The 19,005-nt window shown below is 37.7% G+C and overlaps 1 protein-coding gene across 1 annotated transcript in view; it reads right to left on the bottom strand.

Annotated features, from left to right (window-relative positions):
- The window catches only part of MGAM2 (maltase-glucoamylase 2 (putative)), a 94,336-nt gene that overhangs the window by 55,734 nt on the left and 19,597 nt on the right, over positions 1 to 19,005 (bottom strand). The window contains exons 4-13 of the mRNA XM_042973964.1: positions 12,992 to 13,112; positions 12,777 to 12,886; positions 12,081 to 12,235; positions 11,058 to 11,229; positions 8,463 to 8,562; positions 7,590 to 7,702; positions 5,967 to 6,092; positions 3,756 to 3,887; positions 3,568 to 3,666; positions 1,072 to 1,185 (exon numbers count right to left, since the gene is read on the bottom strand). Of these exons, the coding sequence (XP_042829898.1) occupies positions 1,072 to 1,185; positions 3,568 to 3,666; positions 3,756 to 3,887; positions 5,967 to 6,092; positions 7,590 to 7,702; positions 8,463 to 8,562; positions 11,058 to 11,229; positions 12,081 to 12,235; positions 12,777 to 12,886; positions 12,992 to 13,112 (1,242 nt within the window). The remainder of the gene's footprint in view (positions 1 to 1,071; positions 1,186 to 3,567; positions 3,667 to 3,755; positions 3,888 to 5,966; positions 6,093 to 7,589; positions 7,703 to 8,462; positions 8,563 to 11,057; positions 11,230 to 12,080; positions 12,236 to 12,776; positions 12,887 to 12,991; positions 13,113 to 19,005) is intronic.

Below are 19,005 nucleotides of genomic sequence, written 5' to 3'. Positions count from 1 at the left end.
TGTTGCTGGTATTATTTCAGTGATGTGTTAAAAAAAAAAAAAAATAACGCTTGGGGCACCTGGGTGGCTCAGTCAGTTAAGTGTTCGACTTCAGATCAGGTAACGATCTCAGAGCTCGTGAGTTCGAGGCCCGCGTCGGGCTCTGTGCTGACAGCTCAGAGCCTGGAGCCTGCTTTGGATTCTGTGTCTCCCTCTCCCTCTACCCTACCCCCTGTTCATGCTTTGTCTCTCTCTCTCTCTCTCTCTCTCTCTCAAAAATAAATAAACATTAAAAAAATTGTTTTTAAAAAAAAGCCTACGATAGAGGAATGTTTCTATTTTACAATTTCCCCTTTTATCCACTCAGTGAGGGACATGAAGATATAATTGAGATCAAATCTATTTCTTCAAAATGGATTAAAAAATTTAAAAATAGGTGATGCCTAATCCTGTTAACAGAGATAACTTCCCAAGTTTCAAAGAAATATCTCCACCTGCTATCCCCACTTAAAAATAAAGTGGATTCATTAAATCATTCTCTAAATAACTTTAAATTTTAATGAAGCAGTGCAACAAATAATAGCAATTATAGCCTCTAATAAACCAGTATTTTTAGATTGAAAGACAGTTAATGGAGGAAAAAGCTGAGACCACGAGAAAGCAAAAGACTTTCTCACAAAAGACATAATCAGTCAGTGGCAGATCCAGAATTAAAATCCAGGGTTTTGAGGGGTCTATTTCACTGCATAGAAGCTCAGCATTAAGTAAAAGGATTTTTTTTTGACATTCACTTATTTATAGAAACAGAGACAGAGCACAAACTGGAGAGGGGCAGAGAGAGAGGGAAACACAGAATCTAAAATAGGCTCCAGGCTCTGAACTGTCAGCACAGAGCCTGATGTGGGACTCGAACCCACAAACCATGAGATCGTGACCTGAGCCGAAGTCCCACGCGTAACCAACTAAGCCACCCAGGCGCCCCTAAGCACTAAGGCAAGAAGACTATTTTATTACACATCAGGGTCAAAACTCATTCTCAAATCTTGGAACATCCATTTCCAAAAGACGTTTGATCCGGGAATAACAACTTACAATCCACACTCCATCAAACTCGAGAGTTTTATGAAATTCACTGATCTGCTCTCTCCACCACTCAATACAAACTGGATTGCTAAAATCAGGAAAGACCGTCAATCCGGGATATCCCTAGAGAACAAAGAAGGCACCACAGTTGGTGTGGCTGGTGGGTGACTCACACATTGATGGCAGGCTATTGCTTCTTCCGTTAGGAGCCCCATGCATCTTATCATTTCAGAATCAAAATGTCCCCCAAAACTAAATAGTAAAATAGATGCAAGGAACCCACAAGAAGTAAAAAGAGAAGGAACAATTGCTGATCACAGAACTGAGACGTTATCAGATGTCTTTTTTCTATGAAAACACAAAAGTAACATTTCATCATGTCAGACCAGACGGAAGAACTATTTAAAATTCTCACACGTCTAACTAGATAATATTTCAGGAGCGAATCATTGGATTCATTTAATGTGTTAATTAAAGAGCATTTAAACCCGTGTGGAATAACAAAGTTTATAAAGAATATGTTGATTTTGGTATATAAACAATCGTTTTAAATGGCAAAATGATTTTAAAGAGGGCACTTGTGATGAGCATTGGGTGCTGTATGTAAGTGATGAATCACTGAATTCTGCTGAAACCAATATTGCACTCTATGTTAACAACTTTAAATTAAAAAAAAAAAAACTTACCGAAAAACAAATAAATAAAATGGTGAAATGAATTTTGTGCTTCTTATTCAGTTCCTATATCTCTTATCCTCTCTTCTCTTCCTATCTATTCCTATCAATGTAGCTTTCAACATTTTCCAGAAATAGCACAAAGATAGAACTTATAGCCAAATTATTGAAAACCCTGAACTGATAGGATACAAGCTTTTGTGCTTACATTCTTATTAATTTTCTCAACGAATTTATAGGTTATGATTTAGGATGATGTTCAGGCAATATAATGAATATATATTCATATATATAATGAAAACATATTATATATATGAATATATATAATATATATTATATATTAATATATAGTTAATATATATCATATATGAATATATAATGAATAAATATTATATATTATATGTATATATTTATATTATAAATATTATAAAAATATAAATATATAATGTAAAAAACACATACATAAAATTCTGAGACTTCTTAAACCTCAAGATGAGAGCTTAAAATTCTCAATTTAAATGGATTGAACTATTTGATAGGGCACCAAAGAGTGAATAGGTGATAGGGCACAAACAATAACCAGAGGTAATTTTGGACCTCAGGAAATAGGCAGTGCGGTAAAGAAGTCACCTACAGCAACACTCTATCTAGAGCAGACCCAGCAAGCTTCATTCTAACCAAATGCCTTATAATAAACCTCCACCCACTAATTACATGCAACTTACTAATTGTATACCACTCAAATATGAGTCCTACTGAAATGACTCACAGGTCTGGATAACCTACTTTTTAGATGAAAAAAATCATGTTTATGTGACCATGGCCTCTGATTTTGTACTTACAGATGACTATTGGTCTACCTGATATTTTAGAAATTTTCTTCAAACAAAACCAAGCAAAGCATTGGTTTGGGGAAGGAAGGGAACTTCTCTACTATTTCCTGGAAGGTTCGACCCAATGAAAAAGAAAACACATAGAATTAAGTATTGTAAACAAAGTCGATAGGAATTCAGTGAGCAGTTATGTAAGGGGCATTGATAACCCCGAAAAGGAGTTTTGAAAAGTAAACTGCCCAGGAGCAACACAATTTGCAGTCACATAAACTTTCAGATTAAGTATGTTTTAGGAAACCTCACATAATCCAATTATCTAGGGCTGAGCCTGTAAGTAACTGGAATAAAAAGTTGCCTACATGATTTGATTTCAAGTACTCTGAAAAGAGGCTTCTAATCAGCCTACTCCAATGCCTGAAACTGCTACGTTGGAATGAAGGCTAGGCTCTACCTACAAGTCTCATAGAAAAGAAAAGTACGTTAGGTTGCACATTAGCCTATGAGCATATTGCTGCATTATTATAGCTGAATGTCTTGGGAAAGACAAGGAAATTGGGGCGCAGGAGGACTTTAAGAATACATGAATTTTCTTCTAATAATACATTGCTTCTCCAATATCTATAGTCTAGGAATTCAGGGGCTAGCTTTTTAGAGACTAGATATTAGTTTTCCCACCACAAAAGAAGAAATGATAATTATGTGAAGTGGTAGAAATGGTATTTTCACAACGACAATCATACTGCAATATAGAAACGTATCAGATCAACACATCGTACGCCTTAAATTTACACAATGTCATATGTGAAATATATTTCAATTTTTTTAAATCCCCCAGAATTTTAATTATTTTACTATGACATCTATTGGTCTAAAAATAATATTAAAGGAAGCCTCTAAAGCCATGAAAACAGTAATGATACTGCCTTCTACTCACTCTCATAACAAAAGTACCGACTTCCCCAGATGACTGTAAGTTAGTGATTTTCTTGCAAAATTACCTGTCCAATGGCAAATTCATTGTCCTGCCAGATCCATACTCTCTTCTTACTTCCAGTCTCATAGGGCTGGTAGTTAGAGTCATTTAATATTCCAGGATGCTAATAAATAAACATGATAGCAATTATTTTTGTAAATTTCTTTTACACTTTGAAAGGAAAAATGAGGCAACAGATTTGTTTGAACATACCATAATGATTATATATTTCATTCCTTGGCCATGCAAGTCTTTGGCAAAATCTTCGAGACGAGGGAAAGCCTCTTTATCAATCGTGAAATCCTTTCCCCCTTCCATGTAGTCTATGTCAGAGTACTGGACGTCCTGAAAGATCCAACCCGCCGGTTAGAAAATACCGCTGTGCTCACGGAAGGTATCATAGCTCTGGTACTTGCTGACTAAAACTGAAGCTGTGTTTCTCAGTGATCCTCAAACTCCCGGGACTTGGCTACCTCCTAGAAGTATATAAGCCCCTTCTGAAAGATGCAGGTGCTCTTACGTTGTAGTTTTGTCTCTCGCTCTGTCCTCACAGGTGCATGTTATAAGGGAGGAACTTGGGAGGGAACTTGATGGTAGGGACTGTGTCTTGTTCATCTCTGTAACTCGAGAGCTTGGATGCTTGACGTAAAACAGGTGTGCTTTAAATGTCTGTTTGGGTAAGTATGTTCATAATGTTATAACAGTGTGCAAACGTGGAGCCTAAACATTAAGCTAGAATATATCAGAAGAGGAGAAAACAGTCATCTTGTTCTATAAAACTGCTAGAGTAATAACTCACAAAGATCAATGACAGAGGGCAGAGCTTTAATTGACCAAACTCTCAGACACACATTATTCTAGGGTTTGCCTATCAATCTGAGATGGGCAGGTGTTGTTCTCAGGGAGGAGACTGAAATGCAAAGGGGTTGAGTGACATTTCCCCAGGTCGTATTCATGGGTGGGTGGGGTCGACTGAGGCTTTTGTGATAGGTGATAGGAGTCAAAGGTGACCCCAGCTGCTCTTTTTTTCCAACCTGCCACAACTTCAAAGACATCCGAAGGTCTTTTAAGTAAGTGTTTCTCATGTGTATTAGAAGGCTCTGGCTTGCAGGCCTGAAGGAAATGTGGCTTGTGGCCTATTGCCAATGTGGCACATCTGTTCTCACACAAGGCAGTCAGCTAGTACCCAGGTGTCCTCGGGAACCACGTGGTGGGAAAGATCCAATCCATGGAAGAGAGGCTCATTTGTTTCTGAATCAGCAACACCTCAGAAAAGCCTTTCCCATCAGAGGTACAGGGACAGATTGAAACCAACACCCCTCGTAGTCAAAAGCAATATTTTTGAATCCTGGTCCTGCCATTTAGCTAGCTGGAGTGGCCTTGGAAAAGTTATGAACTGTGCAGTGAGTCTCCATTACCTTATGTACCAAATACCAATAAATGAGAGTTAACCATGATTGTGAAAGCACCTTATAAAATCATAATGACGTGTTGAGACCTGGCCTGATTCCTCCTGGAATTGAATGCTTGCAGACAGCATATTTGGGAGCATTACAATGAAACATATAATCAGTTACTCCAAAACAACACAGTGGTCATGTTTTCTCCCAGGAAAAATTCATCTCTCTGCCTGCTCCCCTTTCTGCCCTGAGAGGGGATTGAAAAGTCCTGAGATCAGGCCAAAGTCAAATATATCCTAGCCAAATTGGATCCTAGTCAAATATATGCTTGCAACACAGTTCCAAAGATCTAGCCCAACATAAATTGTTTTGATAACCTCACTAATAATGTTATGTATCTCCTGGATGAATTTGTCAAATATTATACACTTAATAATTATCTATTTACTGGTGGACATTGAACATCATAAACAGAGCTTTGGAACAAGAGAGCTTTGATATCAGAGTCTGCTAGATCTTAAAGGAGTGTGCAAGGTCACTATGAGATACTTATTCTAAGTCATTTTTATAGCCATCAGCTCTTATTAGCCATATCACCCCAGATGTTGCTTTCTTTTATAAAATAACAGCTAACTTTGTCAACAGTTCATCCTCTGTGCTGCCTGTCTTCCATAAAGTGTAAGGCAATCCTCACTATCAGTCCACCGAAGTCAGCCTTACATTCTCATTTTATAAAGGGGGAAACCAGGACTCAGAGATGTTAATTAACTAGCCCAACACTGACAGAACTAGGAAGAAGTAAAGTAAAATTCAAAACCATACCCATCTGACTCCATAAACCAAGCTCTTTTGATGATGATATAGGTAATTTAGCATGCAAATTTCTGACAGTAGATGTCCCTATCTATGTATCTATCTATCCAACTTTCCATCTATCTCTTTGTATATGTTCCTAATAAATTGAATTAGATGCAAACACTAAAAGATAGGAAATGCTGTCTTACACTGATAAGTTCCAACTTACATATGGGATCCCAGCTCCACGATTTCGGTCCACAACCTTCCTCAATCCATTGATGCCGCCATAGTTCCTGCGACTAAGCTGGAACCCAAGACTCCAGTAGGGAGGCAAGAATGGTCGTCCAATGAGCTGAAAAAATAGACACAGGCCCGGCTAAGCATTTAAAAAATTACCGTTTTGAGGACCATGTCTGACACAGAAAACACTGTTTACATTTCACCTTCTATAAAGCCCCCAGATCTAAAAATGTCAGAGTCAAGAGAAATCTCCTAGGGTAATTTGCAAAATTCTACAACTCACATCTTTCTTTCCTAAGTACCTAAACATATTCTCAGCAACTGCAACATCACAAAATAATGGGATTAGCAAAAATGATTGAATAATGGTGTCATACTGGAAGGAAAAAAATAATAATCATTCACTCAGTAAATGTTTTCTGAGTGTTTATGATGTGCTAAGCATTGATGTAGGCGCTTGGGATATAGCAACATAAAGCAAACATAGTTCCTGCTCTCACAGAGATTAAAGGAAATACATAAATGCCTAATATAATTTCAGATAGTGGTATGTGCTAAGGAAAAAGGAATCAGGATTGCTAGGATTATGAGTGATTACGTGAAAAAACACTGGACTATGTTTAAAATCCAGGTTTACAGGGGTGCTTGGGTGGCTCAGTTGGTTACACATCTGACTCTTGACTTTGGCTCAGGTCATGATCTCCTGGTCTATGAGTTTGAGCTCCCTATCAGGCTCTGAGCTGACATTGTAGAGTTGGCTTGGGACTCTCTCTCTCTTTCTCTCTCTCTCTCTCTCTCTCTCTCTCTGCGCCCCCCACTGCTTGCTCTCTATCTCTCTAAATAAATAAAAATAAACTAAAAAAAAAAGTCCAGGTCTTCAAGTTGCTCAAGCCAACACTCCGAGAAAATCTCAGCCACAGCCCCATTTCACATTGTTCCCTAGAAGCCGCTGCCCTCCCATGTGACAGTGCCTCTGAATTCCCACACAGTTTCTTTGCACCTCATTAATGGCACTTATTGTAAGGTGTCTCCTACTATAATTATTTCAGACAGTGTCAGACTTCCCCTATTTGATTACAAATTAGCTGGTATCTGGGACCATATTTCACATGACTTTGTGTCACATTGAGCAAGTCACTTCATCTCTCTATACCTAGGTTTTTCATCTGTATAACAGGAAGTTCAGGCTAAATGGTATCTAAAGTTCTTTCCTGTTGTAAAAATTGAATAAAAACTAAATAGCACAGTTCCTTTGACATAGTTTCTTTTCACTAAATTTTTCTTTATTGAATGAATGAATAAATTCTGCTGATTTGTGGCTGTTGATGTTTGGAATGATGGATCACATATGGATGGACTACGATATCCTTGGAAACAGGATGGTATCTGACTTATTTTTGCGTTTAGTAAGCCTTGCACAATGCCTCTTTAGCACTCAGCAGGCACCCAACAAATGTGCATCAAAATAAACACACGACCGATGAAAGACTCACAGTCCCAGCATTCATAATGCATAGCTTACATAAATTTAATTTTTCTCTTCTTAATTTATAATGAGTGTATGAGATAAGAGCAATAAGTTATAACTCTCTACAAGCAAAGCCCATACCTCCAGATATTCCTGAACCACTTGTTCTGGAGTATTTCCCAGGAATACATAAAAGTCAAGGATGCCCCCAATCATGCGGTAAGTGATTGCAGGAGCAGGCTGAAGGATGACCTCTGAAAAGATTAAAATGAGAGTTAATAGAACTTCATGGTTGCAAATATACTTTTCTCTAGAATGTGAATACCTGAGCTATTCAAAACAATCGCAGTCTCATTTTGAAAGAGATGAAAATCACATGTTTCTTTTTTTAGGTGATTGCTGAAGTTTATCATAATATTAAGTGAGTAAAACACTAATGAAGAACTGATTTTTTTTTAAGAGAAAGAAGAACCAATTCTATTTTAATCTAGCTATGGAACAATACAAATATTTGGAATTTGCGAGTGATATAACTTATTTAAAAACCTTATTAGATGAGTTTAATTACAACTTACAGATAAAAATAAAAATAAGTCCTTATTAAGGGTTCTGTTAGTCCAGAAGCTAGAGGGGGAAGATTCTGGAGTGGGGTAGGGATGAGCTATGAGAGACAGCCTGCAGAACACAGCCTTGCCACCTATAGATAGACAGCCTGGTTTACGTGTTGAAATCCACAGGTATCTTTGGGACCTACCTGTCAATGGATCTTATTATCCACAGAATCTTATGGATAACATTGCATCAAAAGAGAACCCTGAAGCAGTTTTCAATGTAAATAGCTTTTAGCATGAACTACATTTGTAACAGGTTATCCTACTTTGGGGTTCCTGTTTCTATAGAAGCATTGTAGGTTAAATATACCTTTGGTTAAACAGTGATCTGACCATGAAAGTCATTCTTATAAAAGCCACATCGCAAAACATATCCCTGCCAAGATAAAAAGATGCCTCGTACCCATGGCATTACTGTTCAACAGAAAAACCCCAAAAGAGGAGCCGCTGGTGTCTTCGAGGCACAGGAAGAATGTATGAGCTCCATACAGATTAATCATGCCCTGTCAAGAAAAATGATAGGAAATAATAGTAGTGTATGTTAAAAATGTTTTTATTTATCCTAAAACAAACAAAATCAAAATCTGTGTACAACCTGTACTTGGTCAATACTTGATGTAGTTTAGTATTGTATCAAAAGGGTATTGATGGGGCACCTGCATGGCTCAGTTGGTTGAGCATCTGACTCTTGATTTTCGCTCAGGTCACGATCCCAGGGTCGTGGGATCAAGCCCATATCAGGCTCTGCACTGAACATGAGCCTATTTGAGATTCTCTCTCTCTCTCTCTCTCTCTCTCTCTCTCCCTCTCCCTCTCCCTCTCCCTCTTTCCCTCTCCCCCACTTGTGTTCTCTCTCTCTCTCTCTCTCTCTCAAAAAAAAAAAAAGGTATTGAAATGGTAACATCAATTGAAAAATGGATAAATAAAATGCGGTATATCCATACAATAGAATACTATTAGTAATAATAAGAAATGAAAAACGGATCCATGCTACAACATGAATAAACCTCATAAATGTTGTGCTAAGTGAAAAACCATATATTGCATAATTCCATTTATATGAAGCATCCAGAGAGGTCAAATCTATGCAGACAGAAAGTAGATTAGTGATTGCCCAGGGCTGACATGGGCACTGAGGTGGGAAAGGGGATTAGGTCTAAAAAAGGTATAAGGGATCCTAGTTGTATGAGGAAAACATATTCCAAAACTGGATTATGATGATAGCTGCACAACTCGATAATGTGCTTAAAAAATTCCTGAGTTGTACATTTAAAACAGGCGAATTAGGGGCGCCTGGGTGGCGCAGTCGGTTAAGCGTCCGACTTCAGCCAGGTCACGATCTCGCGGTCCGTGAGTTCGAGCCCCGCATCAGGCTCTGGGCTGATGGCTCGGAGCCTGGAGCCTGTTTCCGATTCTGTGTCTCCATCTCTCTCTGCCCCTCCCCCATTCATGCTCTGTCTCTCTCTGTCCCAAAAATAAATAAAAAAAAAACGTTGAAAAAAAAAATAAAACAGGCGAATTATAAAGTATATAAATAGTATCTCAGTCAAGTTATTTTTTTTTTAATTTGGAAAATATTGTGCTTCGGATTCTGTGTCTCCCTCTCTCTCTCTGCCCCCTCACCCCCGTTCACATTCTGTCTCTCTGTCTCAAAAATAAATAATAAACATTAAAAATTTTTTTAATTTGGAAAATATTGGCAAAGACACACAACAAAATGTTAGCAGAAGATGATGTTAGTATGAGAAAGTTTTAATTTCTTCTTTATGCCAGCTGTGTTTTCTATTTTCTCTATAATTACTATATAACACTTAGGTAGTAAATAGGTTTAAAAGAAAAAGAAAAAGATACTGAACCCATCACAGGGCTGTGATGAACACTGATCTAAAAAAAGATAGTGTGTATAACAGTAAAAATGTGAGAGGGAGAGGGAGAGAGAGAGAAAGAGAGAGAGAAGGAAAAAAAAAGGAAGGAAGAGAGGGAGGAAGGAAGGTACACAAAGACTTTAATCTGTGATTACATAACTCAAGAATTTTTTAGCTATAGAAGGCCAAGCTTAGTATGATGCTTAGCATTCCTTATTTGTCAGGGTCCTTGAGCAAGCATTTTAGTGAATGTGCTGGCCATTGCTTTTTTCTCTCTGTTTCATTCAGTAAGTAAGCTCCCTTCCTTGCATCAGATAGTGGTAGGTGGGCCAGTTAATGGGCTACTTAACCTGCTCCTCTTGCACAGATTTGGGAAACATTACAAGCACAATGGAGGCCTCAGGACATGCTCTACAAAGCAATGCTGCTCAAAGCTTGTTCACGAACTGGTACCTCCCCACAGGCTTTACTGTTTAAGTCAGCAACAAGGAAAGTACAAAAATCAAGAGAAAGAGTTCAGGAACTCGTACAGCAATTTAAAAGAGTGATTTTATATCTGTTCAATTTAAACATCTATTTTTTATGTCTTTGAGTAATCCTATTTCATTTTCCTAGGATTAAAGAGAGAGAGAGAGAAAGGAACTCATCCTTCACTACAGATAAGTTGAGAGACACTGCCCCGGAACAGCTTTAATATGCATGTGGGTCCCAGTGGGCCTTGTAAAAATGCAGATTATGGTTCAGTAGGTCTGAATAATTTTAAAGCTGCTAAAAGAAGTATTTTTTAGTCCACAAAGTTCTACGGAAGATAGCTCCTGCCGAAGCTCTCCCCTAGATACAACTCAATTATGAAAGACGAAGGTATTTTGCAGAAGGATTTTCTAATATATATTAGGCTATCATACAGTCATTAATTATATCTTCCCTTAAAAGGGAGATTTTCAAAAATGGATTTATTACTAATCATGAGTTTATAAGCCTCAAGAACAAGTATTCTCCCACACAAACAGATCTAACTCGGGCAAAATAATATATGGCTGTAACTCTGTGGGTTGCTTGACTCTAGGTCACGTTCTGGAAAGGAGAGAAAGATTCCTTCCTGTGAGCAACAGGCAGGAGGAAGGGGAACTCACCTTGGTGGGGGCGGCATCCCGAGTGAAGATGGGCCAGGTCTTCCAGGTCAGGTCGTGGTGGTACTGCTGATGCACGTGTTCTCCCAGCCCATACACGGAGGTGCTGGGCAGTCGGAAAGACAGCTGCAGGTACTGATGGGCGAACTGCAGGGGCCCGATGCTCGTGTCCAACCTGGGCCATGGGGCAAGGACGAGAGTCACCAACCAGCTATCTCTGCCGGGAAACTGTCTGCTACTCTCCCTATCAACTTCGAGAACAGTTGTTTTGTGCATGTTCTCATTCACTTTCATACTACCTTTGAAGGTCCTTCTAGGGGGTCTCTGATTCTTTATTTCTAGAGGAGCGTAGCACCGGAGACGTGACACCAGAAGCTCAAGTTGATGACTGGAGGAAGAGAGCAGATACAACCTTACGCTTGCGTCTGCTTCTTGCCGGGCACTACTCTGGATGCCTCCAGAATGTATCTCGGTACACAGAGCAACAGTGGACATTATGATTCCCTTTCTATGGACGTGGAAACTGAGGCTGACGTGAGATACTTTGTCTAACCTCACAAAGCTGACTGGTGGCTTGTTGATGCCAGAACTTGAATACAAATTTTACTGACACGAATCCTTGTATTTTCTCCAGTACATTTTATGATTTATGCTCAGGTCACCGTTAGGCTCTTCATGGCAAGTTTCTCAGGACATAAAAATTTAGAATGCTAGACAGTGAAGTTGAGTTGCAAAGTGAATGGTAATCCAAAACGATGACATTTCCTACTTCAGAATGTATATTAACTGCAAGTGTTTTTATCTAACTTAGCACACCAGCACATTTATTTTTTAGTATGCTGTGCTCTGCAGTCATGACAGATGAACAGTGTTAATGATCTACAGTAAAAGCTTTGACATTTTGTTGAGGTCCAAATATTTTCCCAAATCATACTTATCTCATTACCCACCCCTAGTAAGTCAGAGTGAATGATACTGAGACTATATATTCATTCAAAGATACACAAAGAGTGTTGAAAAGCTCACAAGATTCTTTTGTTGCTGGTCCGTATGATCTTGAAGCTGAAGGGCTCATTAATGACCTCTACGTGATAGTTCAAATTAGAGGTCTTAGGAGTCCTATCAAGCAAGTCAATATTTTCAAGGGTGACTTCATAGCGTTTGCTATCCATATCAGTGATCTATCAGAATAAAAAGAGAAAAAACAACTCCAGATAAGACCACTTCTGGGGCACCTGGGTGGCTCAATCGGTTGAGTGACTGACTGTTGATTTCTGCTCATGTCACGATCTCTCGGTTCATGAGTTCAAGCCTCATGTCGGGCTCCGCACTGTCAGCACTGCTGGGATTCTCTCTCTCTCTTCTCTCTCTTTGTCCCCCCTCCCACCCATTCTCCCCCCTCCCCCAAATAAATAAATAAATAAGCTATAAAAAGATAATTTCCTTGTAGAGCTATGAAGGATTTTCACTCTCAGTGAGAATAGCTTCTAATTCTTAACCCTGTGTTTCCTGATTTATGAGAAAAAAAAAGATCACCCAATCATATGTCCCCCACAAAATACAAAAGAGCCTACCCAACCCATTGGGAGATTCCTGCAGAGGGAAACAGAGGCATGTTCTGCCTCCATACCTCTATGCAGTGTCTAAAGGAGAATGAGCTGAAACCAGAGTAGGGGCGTGGCATTCTTCAGAGATGTATTCAAAGGTAACCACAGAACCAACCTTAAAATGAAAACGATTGGATGTCTGATAGTCAGCCGCGAAGAGGGCGTCAGGGACATCATATCCAAACTGAGATGGGGATGGTAGCCTTTTCAACTTGGCGGTAAACCCTGGGGGGGTGGGGGTGGGGAGGCAGCTTTTAGCCTTTATTTTGCAGTTAGCTTATCTGAGTCATCAAGAGTTGTTCTCTGGGACCTCATTAGGGCAGTACTCACCTGTTGTATCATTCTGTCTCTTGTCGACTTTATAGCCCCAGTTCCTAGGGAAGAAGCACTTTGGGGCACCTGTATGTGTCACAGGCTTCCAGCAGCATTTATATACCCATCTGCAGACATTCTGTAACAATGGCACAGTGTTAGCATTGTATGAAATAAAGCAAAGAAAGTACTGTCTAAGAATAATAATCGATTTTATTCCAAGAAGAATTTAACAGTTTAAGACAAGAATTTACATTCAGTCATATGTTCATTCTTCTTTTATTCACACATTTATCCAGCCATCCAATATGGATTTATTACCTACCAGACAAGGAGATGATAATACATATAAATAAGACATAGTTCTTGCCTTCAGCAAACTGACATCATAGTCTAGTAATAATGCAGACAATTCCAGTACGAGAGGAGTACTCGACAGAATGTGCCCAGGGGCTGAGGGAACATACACATCAGCCATTGAACACAGCCTAGAAGGCTGCAAGTGGGGTGGGGAGGGCTTCCAGGTAGGTGAAAGATGAGTCCAGTCCTAATGCACCAAGAGGGATTAGATAAGTGAACAGTGGAGCAGTATTCCAAGCAGAGAAAGCAGCAACGTATGACAGATTCATAAAAACCACAAGTTCATTGTACCAAGAACACTAAGACAAACAAGGCTGGAGGCACACAATACTCATACCACAAGTGAGCTGGATGTCAGACCAACAAGCTTAGACTTTCTCATGAGGAAGAGTCATGGAAATGACTAACAATATGGCATAAAGAAATGCATTTCTAAGATGTAAGAAAAGGAAAGCAAAGGAAAATAGAGATTAAGATAGAACTAGGACAGAGGGTGATGAAAATATTCACAATGTCCACAAGGTAAAAATAAACCATGTATGGCTTCTCAGAGTGGTTTGATTATGGATTTTTGAAATGATTATCCTTTGGTGAGATGTTTTTTCTATAGGTCCCACAACTTTAAGATTAACTTCCATAAAAATGGTTTTGTTATAATAAAGAAATAAAATAGATGGTAAATTGTTGAAATAAACATAGGCATCCACCTCTTCACCCAACTAAATTTACATGAAGTGACAGAAGTATCATTAAGAAAAGAATGCAGGGGCACCTGGGTGGCTCAGCTGGTTAAGCATCCGTCTTCAGCTCAGGTGATCTCAGGCTTCGTGAGTTTGAGCCCGCGTCAGGCTCTGTGCTGACAGCTCAGAACCTGGAGCCCGCTTCAGATTCAGTGTCTCCCTCTCTCTGCCCCTCTCCCGCTCATGTTCTGTCTCTCTTTCTCTCCCAAAAATAAATAAACATTTCAAAAAGAAGAAAGAAAAGAATGCAAAACCACTACAAAACAGTCAGCTATAATGAAATATGGCTGACCAGAGACACAGGAAGTAGATTTTATCAACTCTAGGGAAAAACGTATTCATAGCTTAAAACACAAGAGGAGAAAAAAACTGGCTAATCTAAGCCAAGTCAATGTGGAGAAGTAGAAGAGAACTGGGGGCATAGTTTTGGATGATTAATTGGGAAGCTCCAGTATGAACACTTAGCTGCCCAATCTGACATTCCTTACAGCTATTGGTAGGCTCTGGCTAATTGGTGGGCATCCTGAAGTATTTGTTCATAGGTTAAGGGAGTTAGGAAAGATGCTAGGAGCTGGAAGCCATGGCAATACACCAGTTAATAAGCCAGCCCCCCTTATCGTGAGACAAGTACCCACATTCTCTCTGGCAGTCCTTTCCTTCCCTCCCAAATACTCAGTGCGAGCCAAGGTAAATAGGGCAGGTGGTCATAGATAATTAAATACAAAATGACAGTCGAGAACCACCAAACATGAGAGAAACCAACACCAGGGTAGAACTTAGAGAGCAAATTAGAAAAGAATATATATATATATATATATATATATATATATATATATAGTATAATTTGTGTTAAAACAAAACAAAGATATTAATATATGTGCATAATATATAAAAATATATTCATAAAGAAAGTACTGCTTATGTATTGATAATCAATTTTATATGCAAATATAATCATAAATATATGCAAAAGCACAGAAAGATCAAGAGAAGGATACACACCACGTTATTGACTTGATTCTGGGAAGTGTCTCTGGAGGTAGAGAGAACATTATGAATAAGGAATGACTTTCCCTCTTTACTCTGTACGTAACTATAATGTCTCCATCTTTCTTATTAAAGAAATGTATCCAGTATAAATTTTGTGATAAAGAAAAACAAAATAATGTCACAACACTACTTGTTTGGAAAAGGTATCTCAGATGCTAACGTCTGATGTAATTGCTATGAGAAACCACGCCATGAATACAGCTTAAATCAATGTTTCATGTCTATTATAAACAAAGCAATCACATCATAACCATAAAATATTCTTAAATGTGCCTACTAATTCTCCATATATACAGTTGATATTGCTGCCCCATCCTCTCCAGATAACCATCAACATAAGCTGGAGGGGGATCAGTGGAGAGTTTGTGAGTTCTGGATAACCTCCAGACAACTGATACTCCTAAGTCCGAGGCAGACATTCAGTGCCTCTGCTACCTCTGAAACTGAGGTTGGTAAAGTCCAAAAGGTCAGTTTCACTGCCATAAACTGTTCCAGAATCTATAGACCTGTATAAAAAGCAATAAGATAAGAAATCCAATACCCTCAGGTAAATACAGTATTTTTGAATGCAGTCTGCCATAACATCTCTACTTCAATTTTAAGCCATTCCCAGTATTGCAGGTACCAAAGGTCAAATCTTTGACATAGATACATCTCCTTCTTTTCCATTTCCACTGCCACCACGAACAGTAATACAGACCTTCATAAACTCTTCCCTGGTCTACAGTGGTTGACTCATGACAAGCCTCCCTTTCTCTTTTCTTCTCCTAACGCCAAACTTTCCCAAAGAGTATTCACCAGTTATCTTCCAAATAGACTTTTATGCTATTTTCCACTCAAATTATTGACTAATAACACTTGAGAATCAACTTGGAAATTATGTAATCCAACTTCCATTTAATATAAGGATTCTTTCAGCAGTGCCTCTGAAAGATGCTTAAGTTCCGTGAATGATGTGTTGCTAACTTCTTCCAAAATCAGAAATTTCACCTTCATGGTTAATATTTTATCACAAAGTTATTTCTTATGTTTAGTTAAAGTCACTCCCCAGAAAGTTCCATTCTCTGAAACTTATTGTAGTTGCATATTGCCTTTTAGATAAAATATCTCAAACTATATTGAAAAATAAGAAGGAAAAAGGATCCTTAGTGTTACTAGACAAGGAGAAGAAGAAATGCATTTTGGGGAAAAAGTGTTAATGGTTATTAGTTGCAGGTATCATTATTATCTAAGAAAAATTAAAAAGTGTTTATAAACACACTAGGATAATAAATAAACTTAAGAAGATTTCTGGTTTCAAAATTAGTATTCAAAAAATCAATTTTAAGTCAATGTGCCAACAACAGCTAAATGGAAAATTAAAGTTTAAAAATATTTAAATAATATCAAACATCATATAGTTAGAAAATACTTGGAAAAAATTTTTGGACGTCTACACCAAAAACTTCAAAATTAAAAATCTCAATAAATGAAAAAATATATCATGATCATAGATTAGAATATTCACTCTTACAAAGTATGACAATTCTTCCAAAATTAATCTGTACATTTTACGTGAACAGAATAAAATTTCTGGCAGATTTTGTAAGAAAACCAATGGACTGAACTGATTCTAAAATGTATTTAGAAATCTAAAGGGTGAAGAATAAGCTAGGCAATCTTGAAGAAAAATAAAGGCAATTTGGAAGACTGATACAATCACATATCAAGACCTATTATAAAGCTATACTAATAAAGGGAGTGTGGTATTGGCAAAAGAACAAACTAACAATGGAACAAAATAGATATCCCAGAAATAGATCCTCACTTGTAAAGACACATAATTTACAGTGTGGGGGCCACTACAATGCAGAGGGGTAAAGATGGTTATTTCAATAAGTGGTGATGGATCTATTAAAGATTCAAGAAAAAAAATGTTCTGGACTCCTACCTGATAGCATACACAAGAACCAATTCTAGACTGATTAAAAATCCAAATTTGATAAATGAAACAATGCTTTTAGAGGAATACATAGGAATATATTTTCCTAACCTTGAAGTAGGCAATAATTTTTAAATAGAATACAAAATGCATATTAAAACTTGGTAACGTGGATTTTATTAAAGCTAAGAACTACTTTTCATCAAAAGTCACCATTTGGTTAAAAGTCAAACAACAGAGTAAGAAAAGATACTTACAATGTATATATCTGATAAAAGATTTACACTCAGAATATATAAATGATTACAAAGCAACAAGAAAAATATGAACAGTCCGCCAGAAAAAACTGGTTAAAAAAGTTGAAAAGACACATCACAAATATGATTGTCCATGTAGCCAGTAAGTATATGAAAAGGTGTATAACTTCATTAGTCATGAGGGAGATACAAAGCAGAGGGAACAGAGTCAACAGTATTGTAATAACATGGTATGGTAACAGATGGTGACTATACTCATCATTGTGTAATGTGTAGAAATGTGGAATCACATACATATCGTAGTGTCAACTGTATTTCAATATTAAAATTTTTAAGTTAAAATTACATTAAGAAAAACAAAGAAAAAGGAGAGAACACCAAGAGTACGTTAGGATACAGAGCAACTGCTATTACCTACTGCTAGAGGGACTGTAAATTGGTACAAATGCTTCGAAAAACTATTTTGCAATATCAATGAAAGATAAACATGTACATATTTGATGAACTAGGATACAAATATATACTTAATAACTCAAGAAGAAGAACTACAGAAACCATCTAGAAATAGGAAATTTCAGTTGGCCAATTATTTAATTAATATATTCTGATATAATAAAACATAAACACGTAAATATAAAATAAAATAAATGTAATAAGTATAAAATAATCTTAGTAATAAAAGAAGCACCAGGTAGAAAATTTAATGGATTGCATATATAATAGAAACTAAGCATATGAAAGGTTTAGGGGAAAATCTTCATAATGCATATGTAATAAAATGCATATATTTTTAAAAACATTTATTTATTTTGAGAGAGAGAGAGAATGAGTGGGAGAGGGGCAGAGAGAGAGGGAGAGAAAGAATCCCAAGCAGACTCTTTACTGACAGCACAGCCTCCATGCAGGGTTCCATCTCACAAACTGTGAGATCATGACCTGAGCCAAAATCAAGAGTCAGATGCTCAACCTACTGAGCTACCTAGGTATCCCTGTAACAAAATGCATATTAAGGGAAACATAAAACCCAGCTAAGAAATATACATATATAAAAAAGAGTTGAAATGGAGAGATTTCCTGTGTTTTTAGAATGGGAAGATTCAAAATTATTGAGATATCAGTATTGCCTAAATACATTTTAAAAAAGGGATAGGCATCACTGGGTGGCTCAGTCAGTTGAGTGTCCGACTTTGGGTCAGGTCATGATCTTGCAGTTGGTGAGCTGGAGCCCTGCATCAGGCTCTGTGCTGACAGCTCAGAGCCTGGAGCCTGCTTTGGATTCTGTGTCTCCCTCTCTGTCTCTGCCCCTTCTCCACTTGCACTATGTCTCATTCTCTCTCAAAAATAAACAAACATTAAAAAAATGCCTAAATATAACTCAAAACTCAATGCAGTCCTAATTAATATCCCAATAGGATATTATGGGATATAGAATGTAGAATATGAGGGAAAGGAATAAAATCTACATACATACAACCTTTATGATAAAGTCATAAGTCACAACCAAGCAGTGTTCAAATAGCTGATATTCTTGTGTTAGCTACTCATAAACATAAAAAAAATCTATGTTTTTAGCACCTGTTCATTTGGGTGATTTGTTGCCAATACATGATTTTAGACGGCTTTTGTTATAACAAGTCACTTGAGTTCTACAAGTGAATCAATCATCCATATGTGCTTGATGGCCTCTATTCACAAGGAATACAT

Source organism: Panthera tigris, chromosome A2 (assembly GCF_018350195.1).
Source record: "Panthera tigris isolate Pti1 chromosome A2, P.tigris_Pti1_mat1.1, whole genome shotgun sequence".
Taxonomy (NCBI): Eukaryota; Metazoa; Chordata; class Mammalia; order Carnivora; family Felidae; genus Panthera; species Panthera tigris.
Note: the sequence above shows the minus strand (reverse complement) of the source record. Positions and strands in the feature narration are given on the sequence as shown.